This window comes from Haliotis asinina, chromosome 5 (genome assembly GCF_037392515.1).
Source record: "Haliotis asinina isolate JCU_RB_2024 chromosome 5, JCU_Hal_asi_v2, whole genome shotgun sequence".
NCBI lineage: Eukaryota > Metazoa > Mollusca > Gastropoda > Lepetellida > Haliotidae > Haliotis > Haliotis asinina.
The window spans coordinates 69977353-69992841 of record NC_090284.1 but is presented as its reverse complement, the minus strand read 5'-3'; the positions used below and the strand labels follow the sequence as shown (position 1 = coordinate 69992841).

At 39.6% G+C, this 15489-nt stretch overlaps 1 protein-coding gene across 1 annotated transcript in view; it reads left to right on the top strand.

The window, feature by feature from the left end:
* The window catches only part of LOC137285165 (17-beta-hydroxysteroid dehydrogenase type 6-like), a 41960-nt gene extending 26812 nt beyond the window's left edge, over positions 1-15148 (top strand). The window contains exons 4-5 of the mRNA XM_067817403.1: positions 10342-10474; positions 11414-15148. Coding sequence (XP_067673504.1) covers positions 10342-10474; positions 11414-11795 — 515 coding nt within the window. The 3' untranslated portion in view covers positions 11796-15148. The remainder of the gene's footprint in view (positions 1-10341; positions 10475-11413) is intronic.
* The last annotated feature ends 341 nt before the right edge of the window (positions 15149-15489 follow it).

Here is a 15489-nt window from a genome sequence, read left to right as displayed (position 1 = left end):
TGTTGTTTTTGCAGCACATCGTAAATTCGGATGGGTACTTGACGAGAAGTTGAGAAATTGCTTTTGTATAAAAAGCGTTAAACTAAGCTGATGCTCCTGTCAGATGGTAATTTGATCTCACGCTTATGCCGCGTTGTTGGCAGATCGTCATACTCCGTCTCTCCGACCTTGTTCGTCAGCCTCGGAATTTTAGGGCCGCAATTAGGGCCGCTTTTCACGATCAACAGAAGTCGGCATTTTAGTTGTGATTTTAAATATATTTTTTATTATTTTTTTGAGTCAGAGTTCAGTTGAGTTGAAGTTTTACGCCGCCCCCGCTTTTATCAGCCATATAGCCACTCTGGGTGAGTGAGTGAATGAGTGATGTGGGTTTAACGCCGCTTATCACAGTATTATATTTTAAAGTATCACGTCGTTTAAAGAGGGAGGGGGTGATGGAGGTCACAGACATTTATCATTTTCTTAACCCCGCCAGCACGGATATGAAACAGGATTCGAACCGACTATCATAGGTTTCGGGCGTGTCCACGGGGGGTAACTGGCACAGCGAATTGTTGCCCTTTTAACTATAATGTCTATTTTAATACATATAGTTTTCCCTTCTGGTGAACACCTAGTGTCGTCATAGCTCCATTACTTTTGCAGCGTGGATTCTTTTTCTTTTTTCCTTTCTTTCTTTCTTTCTTTCTTATATATATCCATGCAGATTGAATAAAACGGAATCCGGATTTGTTGATGTTTAAATGTAAAAAGTCTAATTATATACACGGTTCACCCAGCACGACTATGTCAGGAATGGTACAATGAATAGGGCGTTTAAGATGAGACAAATAATCAATCCTATCTATCTGATACTATCTGGGTATTTTTCAGTAACTTTAAGGAGTTCATATGAAAATTCTAAAAGAAGATTACGAACTTCAGTTGCTTGGTAATACTTCCCGTTATCTTAATTAGCCTCATAAGATATGTCTTAATGAGTCTGGTATATACTTTTCCAGGAGGATGTGCTTCATGCGAACAGTTAAAGTCGGCAGTTGTATAATCAGTATCTCGGATTCATACATATGAGAAGGCGCTTAGAAAAATTGTAGTTTCACGGTTCCAGATAACAATATCGTGGTTTTACTGTGTGAGATAACGATATATACTTATCACCCCGCTGAGAAGCTGGGAGTCTGCAGGGAGAATGTGGAGGAGGGAAGTCTGACATTTATCTACCGGTATATATATCACGGAGTTCTTTAACAAGGGTACTTGTGTTATATTCTGTTGAATTTCAGCAGTGAGGGATATGTCAGTGCCCAGTGGTGCATAAGTGATTTCATGTTGTGCCAGTAAAAGTGTATTTTGGTGTTGAAACAAAGTAAATCACAGTAGTATCGTGTGATTGTAACGTTGACCCACGGCATGATTCTGATTGTAATGTTGGCCCATTACATGATTGTAGTTGTAATGTTGGCCCATTACATGATTGTAGTTGTAATGTTGGTCCATTCCATGATTGTGATTGTAACGTTGGTCCATTACATGATTCTGATTGTAACGTTATTCCATTACATAATTGTGGTTGTAATATTGGCCCATTACATAATTGTGGTTGTAAGGTTGGCCCATTACATGATTGTAATTGTAACGTTGGCTCCTTACCTGATTGTCCGATCTGTTTTCCTGTCACAGGGGCACTGGCACAGTTCAGATTTCAGCATCCAAGCGTAAATAGCAAACGTTACTTAGCATATTCAGAGACTTATCAGTGCTACTGGGAGATGAATATATCTTTACCCTTTTATTGGACACCTGGTCTTATTCCACAAAGCGGTGATCGTAATTCCCACGCTTCATCGCGGGCTTACGGTAGTCGTAAAACTGGTCCATGGCTTTTCATGGTTTTGATAATCGTCTATCCGAAACATATACAGTTTATTTGGACGGTTAAATATATTAGATGACTACACCTTAGGGCACTAATATGCTTTGCACAAGCAGGAAAACACATATGGGTTTATTCAATTACAAAAGGAGAAAATAATTTTGTTCTTGATTCTGTACAAGAGCTACATTGTCGCTTATCTATACAATGTCTACTTGAACATTATCATGATTCCATAAACACAATGTGTGCAGGGGTAGCCCAGTAGTTAAGAGGTTGGCCCATCGTGACCAAGTCCAGGTTTGATTCCAAGACATGGATACAATATATGAAGCCACTCCTGGTGATGCTAGAATAATGATCATCCTCACATTATTACTAAGCAGTATATTATAGGATCAGTTCGCAATGATGCGATTAACCATCACGAATAATAAGTAATTCAAGGAAGACTCGAACGTATTACGAATTACACAGTAGTTCATGGACATTAGGATATCCGGCTAACTATAGGCGCTAGAGATGAGAATCAGAGTGGATCACAGCAGTGCATCGTGTAACTTCATTCTCTTGTCGGCCGAACACGTGTGGAGCAACTAATTGTTATTGTAACCGAACCTACTACACGGACCACCAAGTTCCTGCAGGCGGGAGGAAACGACTTGTTATAACAAACAACTGGCAAAATGGGGTTCCGTAATGACGGAAGTCTGGTATACAGAGGTATTTTATGATGGTATGGTCTACTTAAAGCCAATAGAAAACCGCGTTTGAAAGAGGGACAGGCTCGACTGGGAGAGGCCACGTTCTCACCAGATCAGCATCCATTATTCAGAACTGTATGATTAGGTCCTCTTGAGTTCTTCTTGTGTTTGGGTGATGTATGTATTACACATAGTGATGTTATCACAACTTTCGTTAAATATTCATGACGTTTCGAAAACAGGAAGTATTTCTGACGCTATTTTCTTCTTTAGCGAGGAATGAATTTCGTAAGAAATACCAAAGGGGAAAGACTGACATTCGAGGTTGTTTTTGATTACTTAGCCGACAGTACGGTCAGGATCCGACACACAAATTCTCAGCCTTGATATTTCAGCGTGTTGGCGTCAGACAAGGAGGTAACTATGGCCTGAGTTATTAATGCACATACACACTAGTTTGGCTTTTTTCTCTCTATTCTTTGAAATCTAGCAAAACGTAAATGATAGAACACTCGAATTCGTTTTTTGTTCGTGTAAATTTGTTACTGCTACATTAAGGGGCCCTGATGAAGGGTGTCACCAGCCAGTATTCTGTACAATTAGGGGCCTTTAGTCGTAGTCCGTATGTTTTGGTTTAGTCAGAAATAACGTCGCATACCGTGTTCTAAACTACGAAATCATCTATAAGTGGATGCAGATCGTCTTTCTATTAGGGATACATGGCGGCAGCTGCTTCTGTGTTCATTTCTGTAATTCGTGTTTTGCAAATCAAATGTCTGTTCTACGCCTTAACAGTATGAACAATTAGGACGCCGAGGTATTTGATCGACGCTGGTGCAGACACACCAGAGTTTGGAACGAAATGGCATCAATTCACTATATGTAAAGCTCTATATGTATAGCTCCACGAACCAATATCACCGAGTGTGTCTTCCCCTTGCCCGTTCCAGCCGCTGTCTATGTGAACATGTGGAGCAGTGTACTTGTGCGTAGGACTCCTATGTGGTTCCTGTGTTCTAAATGTGTGAGATATTATTTCTGAAGCACACGCAGCAATGGAAAGAGTTAGCATGCATGGAATGTTGAAAGTCTATTTAACATTTAAACATGGCTTAAGTTTGGGGTATTATATTTTGTTTTGCTCAGTTGCCATGGTCACCGTGATTACTCGTTCCATTCCGGTACGTCCTCTCTACGGTGATGTGTGAAAGGGCGAGTGGTGACGAATGTATCAGGAGAGTATTCGGGGAGACATTTAATAATTTATGACAATACAAAATTGTTTCGGTTGTGAAATCCGAATTTCTTAATCTTACGTTTTCTCACCTGGTCAGTGACGAGCGAGGATCTATAACTAACCACATATCATCATGTCGAACAGGGAATTTGCATTGCAAAGGCTTCGGGCATCGTACTAGTTGTAGCAACAGTATAGGGTTACGCAAAAGTTTTCCCTTAATTTGGTAGTAGTTTAGTAGTAGTATTGATGGCTATCGCTGTGCCCTCATTATGTTAGTATCCCAATAATTATATTTTCAGTGTTGTTGCATTTGTTGTATCTTATGCATGTAATCGTACCTCAAAGGTCTTCCAGCTGGTTAACCAATTTTCCTATATAGCAATAATTTAACAAATTAAACAAATCTGTGCGTTTGATATGGCCGTGGACATTTCTAATAAAAAGAAAATAACAGATAATACCTTGTGACATTTGTAGTAACACAAGACGCTCGTTGCAGTTGTGCATACGCGCTCGCAGTTGTATGTTGTTAAAAACTTTGTTCGTTAGACAGGAAAGCGTGGGTAGCCCAGTTGAACTGATGAAACCCTGTCTGCACGCCAATCTGCTCTCATTACATGCCCACGTTCAGGACTTGACTCTCATCATAAACTTCGAGTTTTGACAATCTCCATGCGCTGCAAGCATTACGTAAAACCCACACACAAAAGACTACATTGATAGAGGAGTTTTTATTGAGTTTATTTTGCACCATTTAATTCTCATTTTTCCGTGTCTGTGCCTGGACACCGAGCGTGTATCGGGACGCATTCTGAGGACAGTATTGTCTGTACATAAACCCACACACTTGACGTGTCAGCACCCAGTATACATAATGTGTCAAGTACCTTATACTGAGCATCTGAAGGGCTCTGTCAACACAAAATGAATGTTATTGCTTACGCTGTATTTGATATGGCGCCCAGCACGCCCCACGCGCCTAGTTGTCCCATGAAGCTGCAAAACTGACTGTAGATGACACGCGGGGATTGCAGCATGTACAAGGAAATTGTCGGCAGATAACACTCGGGTACAGAGAAATGTACAAAGAGGTTACCCAAAGATGACACTTTCCTTGTACATGTATAATTCACTGAGTGTCATCTACCGACAATTTCTCTGTATGTATAAATCACAGGGAAATTGTCCGTAGATGACACTCGGGTACAGAGAAATGTACAAAGAGGTTATCCAAAGATGACACTTTCCCTGTACATGTATAATTCACTGAGTGTCATCTACCGACAATTTCTCTGTATGTATAAATCACAGGGAAATTGTCCGTAGATGACACTCGGGTACAGAGAAATGTACAAAGAGGTTATCCAAAGATGACACTTTCCCTGTACATGTATAATTCACTGAGTGTCATCTACCGACAATTTCTCTGTATGTATAAATCACAGGGAAATTGTCCGTAGATGACACTCGGGTACAGAGAAATGTACAAAGAGGTTATCCAAAGATGACACTTTCCCTGTACATGTATAATTCACTGAGTGTCATCTACCGACAATTTCTCTGTATGTATAAATCACAGGGAAATTGTCCGTAGATGACACTCGGGTACAGAGAAATGTACAAAGAGGTTATCCAAAGATGACACTTTCCCTGTACATGTATAATTCACTGAGTGTCATCTACCGACAATTTCTCTGTATATATAAATCACAGGGAAATTGTCCGTAGATGACACTCGGGTACAGAGAAATGTACAAAGAGGTTATCCAAAGATGACACTTTCCCTGTACATGTATAATTCACTGAGTGTCATCTACCGACAATTTCTCTGTATATATAAATCACAGGGAAATTGTCCGTAGATGACACTCGGGTACAGAGAAATGTACAAAGAGGTTATCCAAAGATGACACTTTCCCTGTACATGTATAATTCACTGAGTGTCATCTACCGACAATTTCTCTGTATATATAAATCACAGGGAAATTGTCCGTAGATGACACTCGGGGTCTTCTACATATACAAGAACATTGTCCGAAGATTTATTATATTGTGAAATATGTTGCTCAAGGTATATTTCCTCCAAAACCTGTATGAAGATGACTTGAGAATGCTACTGTACATATAGTTTTGTGAATGCTACTGTACATGTAGTTATGAAGAACAATTATGGCGATGACAAACTTTCTATGCTTCAAACATGTCATTTTACGCAACAATTCATACCACACTCTCTAGTTATACTCTCTAGTTATACTCTCTAGTTATACTCTCTAGTTATACTCTCTAGTTATACTCTCTGGCAACCAGCATATAAACATATTATAATTACAGATTATTTTTGCAATTTTGTGTCAAAACATCACCCAAAGGAAAAAATATCAAGAGTGTGCTCTTTGTAACAAACATGTGACTATGATTTCCATATGCTTCTCCAGTGTGAAAACCTAAGACAACAACGAAATGATATCTTTGCATACTTAATTGATACGCTAGATGTTGAAACTGAATATTTGAACATAACATTTGGAATGCAAGATGAACGAAAAATGTTGTCATTGTGTACTGTTATACAGAATGATTCTCCTTATGTCGCAATCTACCTGTAATTTCCCTGTACATGTACAAATCTCATGTAACAGTAAAATGTCCGTAGATGACACTCGGGGTCTTTTACATTTACAGGAACATTGTCCGTAGATGACACTTCGGGATCTATACGTGTAAAGGGAAATTGTCCTTAGATGCCTGACACCCAGGGACGTATACATCTACAGGAAACTTGTCTGCAGATGTCAGAAGTTTATTTCGTTGATACAAACTGTGATAAATGATTGATGGAGCATGGATAGGGGACCTCACATGCTGTTAGTTTTAGCTCATATCGTATCCCTGAAATATGTTATAAATCATATCCCTGCAATATTCAAATATGTACATGTGATGCCTCTGAAGTGTATATACCATACTCCTGAAAGTAGCATACTCCTGAATGCAGCATATATCATACCCCTCGATGTGGCATATGTCATACTCCTGAATGGAGCTTATATCACGCTCCTGAATGTAGCATATATCAAACCCCTGCATGGAGCATACAGCGGTTCAAATGTAATGATGAGTTAGCGTTTTCACCCACTCTACACATGTACAGAGAAGGGGCTTTACATGTACCAGTGTGTACTCTGAACCCGGGTTTTCGTTGTGTCAGCCACTCGGTATCACGTTACCACTTTATTGGTAGGTGATATATGGATAAGATATTGTCAACGGGGTTTTATGTATAATGATTCCTCGAGGTTGGACGATTGTGAACAGAATGTCAGTTTAAATAACCTACATAGCAGACGAGGGCGAACGCGTCAGTGTACACCCGAGTGTTGCTCAAACAAGATGCCATAATCCATCGCTTCGCTCTTCACTTCGTAATAACGCCCAGACACGGCACCCACAGCGATATACCAGTGCGAGTGGGAGGCAACCGTTTCATTTTTTTCTCTCTCTTGTTCTTTTTATTATTATTATTTTGACTGTTTGAGGCATTGCGGTATGAGATACGATAGTTTTAGACATATGGTTCTCTACAAAATGCAACACCCCTGTAGATATCTGACTTTCCTCGAAACAAGCTCGGATTCATTGCCTTCACGGTCCCATTGCGAATGTACAGTCACAACGAGATCAGTGTAATTCTTGACTTTCCGCTCCAGAGAGGTCCTCTCAGTACAATATCACTAGAGCCAGGGTCGGGCTGTCCATAGGATGGGTGGGGACGGGCAGCCACTGGGGCCGTGCATGTTGTCTACTTCAAGACGAGCAAGGTTTTAAGTTTGAATGATTAAGATGACAAGAATTTTTATGGATGATCAACTTCTTTATTGCAGGGTAGCGACGTTTCGGTATAGATTCTTATACCGTTTTCAAGCGTGTGGGGAATGGCAGTACAATATATATACAGCAGAGATGAGCATGTGATGACAATACAACAATAACAGGATTAACAATAACTATTTGAGGTAACAATTGAGGTAAGCTGATTAAGGACTGAAGCCAGCGGGTGAGTTGACAGAAGCCAGAGTGAGATGAGTGGATTAATTGGTGGAAGCCAGGGTGAGTTGAGTGGATAAATTGAGACTGGGGGCCAGAGTGGGTTGATTAATTAGTGTTAATGATGCAGTTGAATGCCGGAGAGACAAAGACGCCTTGATCCCTGTTGATTGTTGGGTTGTGTCTGCGGATTTGTACTGCTTCAGCAAGTTTGCGTTGTTTGAAGTCATGTTTGTTGCTAGCAAGTGTTGTGACAGTGTCCCAGTTGATGTTGTGGTCAGGAAATTTGGTGATGTGTTCCGAAATGGCTGATTTTGTGTCACCTTTGTTTGTGGAGGTTTTGTGTTCTTTGATGCGTATGTTGAGTGGTCTGGATGTTTCCCCAATGTAGTTGCTGCCGCAGCTGCAGCTGATGTTGTAGATGACGCCTTTAGGGTGTTGTTGTTGTGTACTGTGTTTCCTACCGTTGGCCTTAATGATTGTTTTGAGGGGTGTTCCTGTTGTAAAGTAGGTGTCAAACATACGCATCAAAGAACACAAAACCTCCACAAACAAAGGTGACACAAAATCAGCCATTTCGGAACACATCACCAAATTTCCTGACCACAACATCAACTGGGACACTGTCACAACACTTGCTAGCAACAAACATGACTTCAAACAACGCAAACTTGCTGAAGCAGTACAAATCCGCAGACACAACCCAACAATCAACAGGGATCAAGGCGTCTTTGTCTCTCCGGCATTCAACTGCATCATTAACACTAATTAATCAACCCACTCTGGCCCCCAGTCTCAATTTATCCACTCAACTCACCCTGGCTTCCACCAATTAATCCACTCATCTAACTCTGGCTTCTGTCAACTCACCCGCTGGCTTCAGTCCTTAATCAGCTTACCTCAAATAGTTATTGTTAATCCTGTTATTGTTGTATTGTCATCACATGCTCATCTCTGCTGTATATATATTGTACTGCCATTCCCCACACGCTTGAAAACGGTATAAGAATCTATACCGAAACGTCGCTACCCTGCAATAAAGAAGTTGATCATCCATAAAAATTCTTGTCATCTTTATCTCAGCAACTTCTAGAATGCCTCTCAAACAGTTTTGAATGATTAGGTTAGATGTTTTCAACAGCATGTCAGTTTAACTAACCTACATACCAGACGAGGCAAACGAGCCACCCGAGTGTACGCTCGCGCATAAAGTGTTGCTCAATCGTTTGTCTTTACACTTATGGTACAGATATGTTACAGACATCGTAACACCAGAGGCATGCCTTTGTGAGGCATGGCTGTTTGAGACATAACGTTGTGAGATACGACTATTTGAGACATAACGTTGTGAGATACGACTATTTGAGACATAACGTTGTGAGATACGACTATTTGAGACAAAACATTGTGAGACGCGACTATTTTAGACATAACGTTGCGAGGTATGACTATAAAGACATATCGTTGTGAGATACGGCTGTTTAAGACAAAACGTTGTGAGATACGGCTGCTTGATACATAACCTGGCGAGATACGACTGCTTTAGACATACCCTTTGTGAGACACGACTATTTGAGACAAAACATTGTGAGACGCGACTATTTTAGACATAACGTTGCGAGGTATGACTATAAAGACATATCGTTGTGAGATACGGCTGTTTAAGACAAAACGTTGTGAGATACGGCTGTTTAAGACAAAACGTTGTGAGATACGGCTGTTTGATACATAACCTGGCGAGATACGACTGCTTTAGACATAACCTTTGTGACACACGACTATTTGAGACAAAACGTTGCGAGATACGACAATAAAGACATATCGTTGTGAGATACGGCTGTTTAAGACAAAACGTTGTGAGATACGGCTGTTTGATACATAACCTGGCGAGATACGACTGTTTTAGACATGCCGTTGCGAGATACGATTGTTTGAATCATAACATTGTGAGATGCGACTGTTATGAGGCTTGGAGATACGACTGTAAGCAACGTACCCGCCGAAGTCCATGGGAGCATAAACACCCATTAACATTGCATAAAATATTCATTGAAGAGCGCTTCAATTTTTTTATGTACGGTGTTTATTATTTTGAAAATGATGCAAAATGATAGATTGCTTAGTTTCTACATTGATAAACTGCTGCAAGAGAGAAAAAACTATCTATTCTATTGTCATTCATTGGCTTCTAATTATCTCACCCACCAGTCTCGGGCGAGGCAGCTGTTTCTATGCCATTAGTGCATAAGAATCGCAACTTTTCCTTAAATATAGGGGTGCACTTAGCATGTCACAAATAAGTCGTTCTGAATATACATGCATAATGAATATGAGTCAGTTAATTGTACTTTTGTTGAAATATGTCAACAAATGACCGACCAACTTCTATACGGTAAAACTTTTTAATGTTTTAAATACTTATTGGGCATTCTGTGCCACTTTGGCCATCGTATGGTAACGATGTATGTCTGTTGCAGGTCGCTTCACCCTCCCAGCCTTCTCTGCATACTCCATGTCAAAGAAGGCCTGCATTGCCTTTTCGGATGGTCTGCGTCTGGAGATGGCCAAGTTTGACGTCAACGTGATCACAATCGAACCGGGCTTGTACAGGTTCGTCCGACAAATGATAACAGCACAAAGCTTTTCTCCAATTACAAACCACTAGTGGTGCTCCTTCCGGTAGTGCATATGTGGGTAGAACCTGACATATCTGCTCAGTTCGCGCTAACCAGTGATCACTGATATTCACTGGTCCATTCATATTTATTTTTAACTCTTCTTTCGAATACAGTTATGCTCATTGGAATCAATTTCATCAAATAATCGCATCTGATTACTCTCTGTCTTATTTTCCAGAATTCAGACTTTAAAAGTTTCCTATTGCGCATTTAATTCCTCTTTATAAAACAAAATTCCATTATTGTGTACTGTGGGTAGCTTTTATGAATTCCCTTCTGCCTGAAATTTAACTAAACGCAGAACCTCCGCATTTCCTGAACAGTACCGTATCTATATGTATGAACATAGAACGAGACGTGTCTCGTGTGGGTGGAGTGTAACGTGGTACCTAGCCGATGACAAGTGCATAAAAGCAGGTCACTACAATAATACTTCAAGTATACTCATTTGACGCTATTCTAACAGAAAGAACCAGGAAGTTGGAAAGATTATTCTAAACAAGTCTATATTCTAAGTGGCGTAATAGGAACGGGGAATGTCATGCTTACACATCAATTTTCGAGTATTATTTTTCAAGTGTTTAATGACAGATATGGTATATGTTGATATAAAATAGACGATAGCAATGTTGATAAACATAAAAATAATGGTTTAAGTTGCTTGCATAAGAGATAACGTCAGTTATTGTAACACCGTTCCTCCTGGAGGAGGAATTTATGGATGTCAACATATTTATTTCAGGACCATAACGTTTCGGATTATATTTTCTCTTCTTTGAATGACGTTCTTACGTTTACACGCTACACCATGAGCTACATATACATTTCATTCCGATATCTGTTATTCAACAATATTCGTTCTTTGTTGCAGAACGCCGATTTCAAGTGAGAACTATTTGATTGACATGAACCGGAAGTCGTGGGCAGAAACCCCCAAAGAGGTGAAAAATGACTACGGAGAAGAATATTTCGACGCCTTTTTGGAGAACATCACACAACAGATGAAACGGGCGCGCCCGAACACCAACGAGGTCGTGGATCTCATGGTGAAAGCTGTTACCACCTCCAAACCCAAACAACGTTATGTACCCTATTGGAAGTCGGATGTGCGAGCGCATATTTTGATGTCACTTCCTTCTTCCATTACTGACAAACTTTTCAAAGCATACACAGTTAAAGTTGAGGTCGAGTCTAAGCGGAGAGCATCAGACAAGGAAAAATCCAACGGAACACCATCACCAAAGGATAAGTGAGGAATGGTCTTCCTACTCAAGCTATAGATCGTTTTGCTAAGATGCACACAGGCGGTTGCTCATTGCAGACACTGCGTCTGTTCTGACGGGAACTCGTGACACTGATTGACATCAATACCTCATTGAAGTGTAAGGCAATCAGAGACAAGTATCCCTTTAACGTGTGACAGATTCACACATTGAATAGCCACGATACATCTCTCAAAGTGCGAAGATGCGGTGACACTTGAGAAATCAATGATTGTTTCTACTTTTCAGAATATTGTCGAAATATAATCTATATTGTTAATTGATGAATTTTCTCCAATGAAACGGTAAATTGAACAACAGCTATGAGATATTCTATTGCTGCTCTGAAACGTTTATCAACTGTGTTAAAAGACAATGTTTTGGCATATTGATCCACTTTAAGTGCGGGCGTCTGTTGTATGATTTTACTGCATTGATCTTTATTCCAACACTAAATATTTGAAAAATTAATTGAGAAAGTGTGTATGATGAAATGTCGCTATAAAGACATGCTTAGACACAAAGGAACAGGTCCCGATCGTTTTGCTACATCAGTGATTTTAGAATGCGCGCCACTGGTACTAATAATGGCAAACATGTCAGCAAGTTTGAAACGTAACTCTCTTGTAAATAAGTCCAGCATAGTTATCTCCCTTTATTTGATACAGTTATATGGCCGCCTACAGTGAACTGCGACCAATATTTTGTGTATGTCGTTTACCAACTATACATGATGATCTGTTCATCATTGTTATACTATCCATTTGTCTGTTGTTATTGTGAGGGCGATTTATCCAATAGATGGTAACGATACAAAGTATTTCTGCATGGACATACAAGGGATAATCCGTAACAGCCATATAATGTGACCAAGCCTCGAGACTTCTTATTCTTCTTTGGTCCAGTCATCCGTATGAGTATATACGACTTCTCTATCTCGAAATCAAATATACTCGAAGAAATCCGGAGTCTAAAAATTAGAGGCCCGTTATTATATTGCTAAACGTTTATCAAGCCCGTCGTTTCTGAGCGCCATGGTATCTGTCTTGTGACAATGCTGCGATCGAAAATCAGAATCTATGAAAAATAAAAACTAATGAAGTCTTCTTCTGGGAAGTGTCGTCACTTCTTAACACAAGGATATATCAGATCTGAGTATACGATTAGTTTAAATGAGGTCAGGAAATGTTCTCAAACTTGCAGCTGAAATGGTATCCTTGTGTTGACGTGATTTATAGCTAATTGTATGCTAATTTCGCTTCCATGATAAGGTTAAAGGGTTTAACTCGTTTGTTTTACATTGCCCATGCATTATGACAAAATATATTCGGTCAAGATTGTTCTTGATACAGCTGCCGATACATTGAATATTAGTGTAAACCTTCAACAGCACTTACGGTAGAGCAGGTACCGATGTGTTATTGACATACCGTTAGTTATTACTGCTTTTTCCATTCAACCATAATAACAGTTTATCGTTGTTATATCTTCTTCATTGTATTGTTGTGAGTTATGTTAATCAGGGATTATCTAAAATATTATTTCTTGTTTTTGTTTGCCAGTTTTCTACATTTTAATTATTACTATTATCGTCACAATTACTGTCATCGTATCGTTTTAGATATATCTTAATCATGGTCTGTACAACAGCTGTATCTCCAGTTGGTTCTAATCGGGACCTAAAGCTGCGTCATTATTACTTTCAATGTCCAGAGATCATTGATTTACTGTTATTATACTCGACATGCGTGGCGCCGATATCCTGTTCGCCAGTTCAACTGCTCAAGTGCGCTTTGTTTTCCCCTCCATCATTGGATGCCCCTCAAAACGGCACGTCGTAATTTCAATCTCAACTATACTATACTATACTATACTATACTATACTATACTATACTATACTATACTATACTATACTATACTATACTAAGCACACAGGTCAGTGAGACGAAGTATTGAATTATGGGAAGTGTAAATGCTTATTAGAACTGACAGATAGTGAGTTTTGTAACGGCCTGTGTTGATGTGGGATAGAAACCCAAAGTAAGCGCAGGTCTTAGAACTTTACAACGAGCCAAACATACCAGCACTGGTATAGCTCGGAAAAACGTAGAAACATACTCGGTGAGAAGCTGTTTTTGAATGTGATAGCAGGTTCCCGGGACGACCAAGGGAAGCAACTCTTCAGGCGACTGAAGCATCTGACTGTTACTAACTGCTACTGCGTTATAAGCAGGTTTCCAATAGTGCGTTGCTCCTTACATCAGACGTCAGGAACCGGTGATGGGTATGTTAGGTTGCCGACACAGACCCACGGTGTACAAACAGCCCGTGGAAATGCCACCATATATTGGAACATTGATTCTTCTTGAAAGTTTTCATTTTTCAAACTATGTTGAATTCTCAAAGCGTTCATTAATTACCAAAATATTGATTCTTTTTCGAAGTGTTCATTTATCAAAATATTGATTATTTTCAAAGTGTTCATTTGTCACAATAATGTTTATTGACCTTCTTCCGTGTGATTATTTATCAAACTGTTCCCACAATAAATCTGTAGATGTGATGCTATTACACACACGCACAGACACAAACACACAGAAACACATGCACACACAAACGCAAGCAAAGACACCCATACACACAAACGCGCGCGTGGGCCCATTGTAAACGTTGATCAGGAATCGGGATAGTTCACTGCGAGCTTGTGGCTTGTATGATATGTGTGGGGGACCAACGCTCTCTTCGGCAAGCAGATCTGTACTATTGTTGCCATTGATAGTAACCATTCATTAACTGATGTCAATATAACTGAGAAAATACCACACCGTTGTTATTACTTAAATACGTGTCTACATGTATTAATCCGGTCCAATTCAAATGATTCGTCAATAGGTGTAGTAATTATGTTCAAGGACTTGATTAGGTCAAAGTATGGGACTATATCACGGCATATTATAAAGTACTAAAACTTGGAAAAACAGCAAAGTATGAAGTAAATATGTATATTTAACTACGTGAAATTGAGTTGTCGGGGGCCATTTTGATGGTCTCTGGTAGATATTCTGACCACGATGTTGTGTGCTAGTTATTGATTTCTTTCTTTGATATCTGTATTATGATGCTGTAATAAACTTAAGCATTGGTTGTGTAAGTATTGACTGTACATAATCGTTGTTACAAACTCATTGTTCAATGTGTAGTCGCATCGGGGTGATTTTAAAAGGTGATTACGTGATTAGCACTCTGTCATGTTATGCTTTAAGTATACGGTGTGTAATATTATACTACTGTGTTAATGTACTTGTTATATTTCTCTAAATAAATAACAAGTTTGTTCAAATGAATCATGTCTTAGTTTTATTCGATCAATTACTCAGATGAATTTTCAAGGGCGTCAAATCAATGAAGGATGGTTGAGTGAACTGTCCAGTGGACAACTTGGAGGCTGAGAGAGGGAGTGGCGTTACGACAGCTGACCTTTAGAGGTGACGAAGAGATTCCATTACGACTGACCTTAATGAGTGATGGAGGGAATTATCGGATGATGAAGCACTAAAGAATGAAGGGGAGAGTTGCCTTGTAACTTTAGAGTATGACTGGGTATTTGTGGCGACCTATACATTGGAGAAACGCTGATTTTATTTAATTTTCAGAATCGGTTTTTTAGCGTGAATTAGACCTTGAA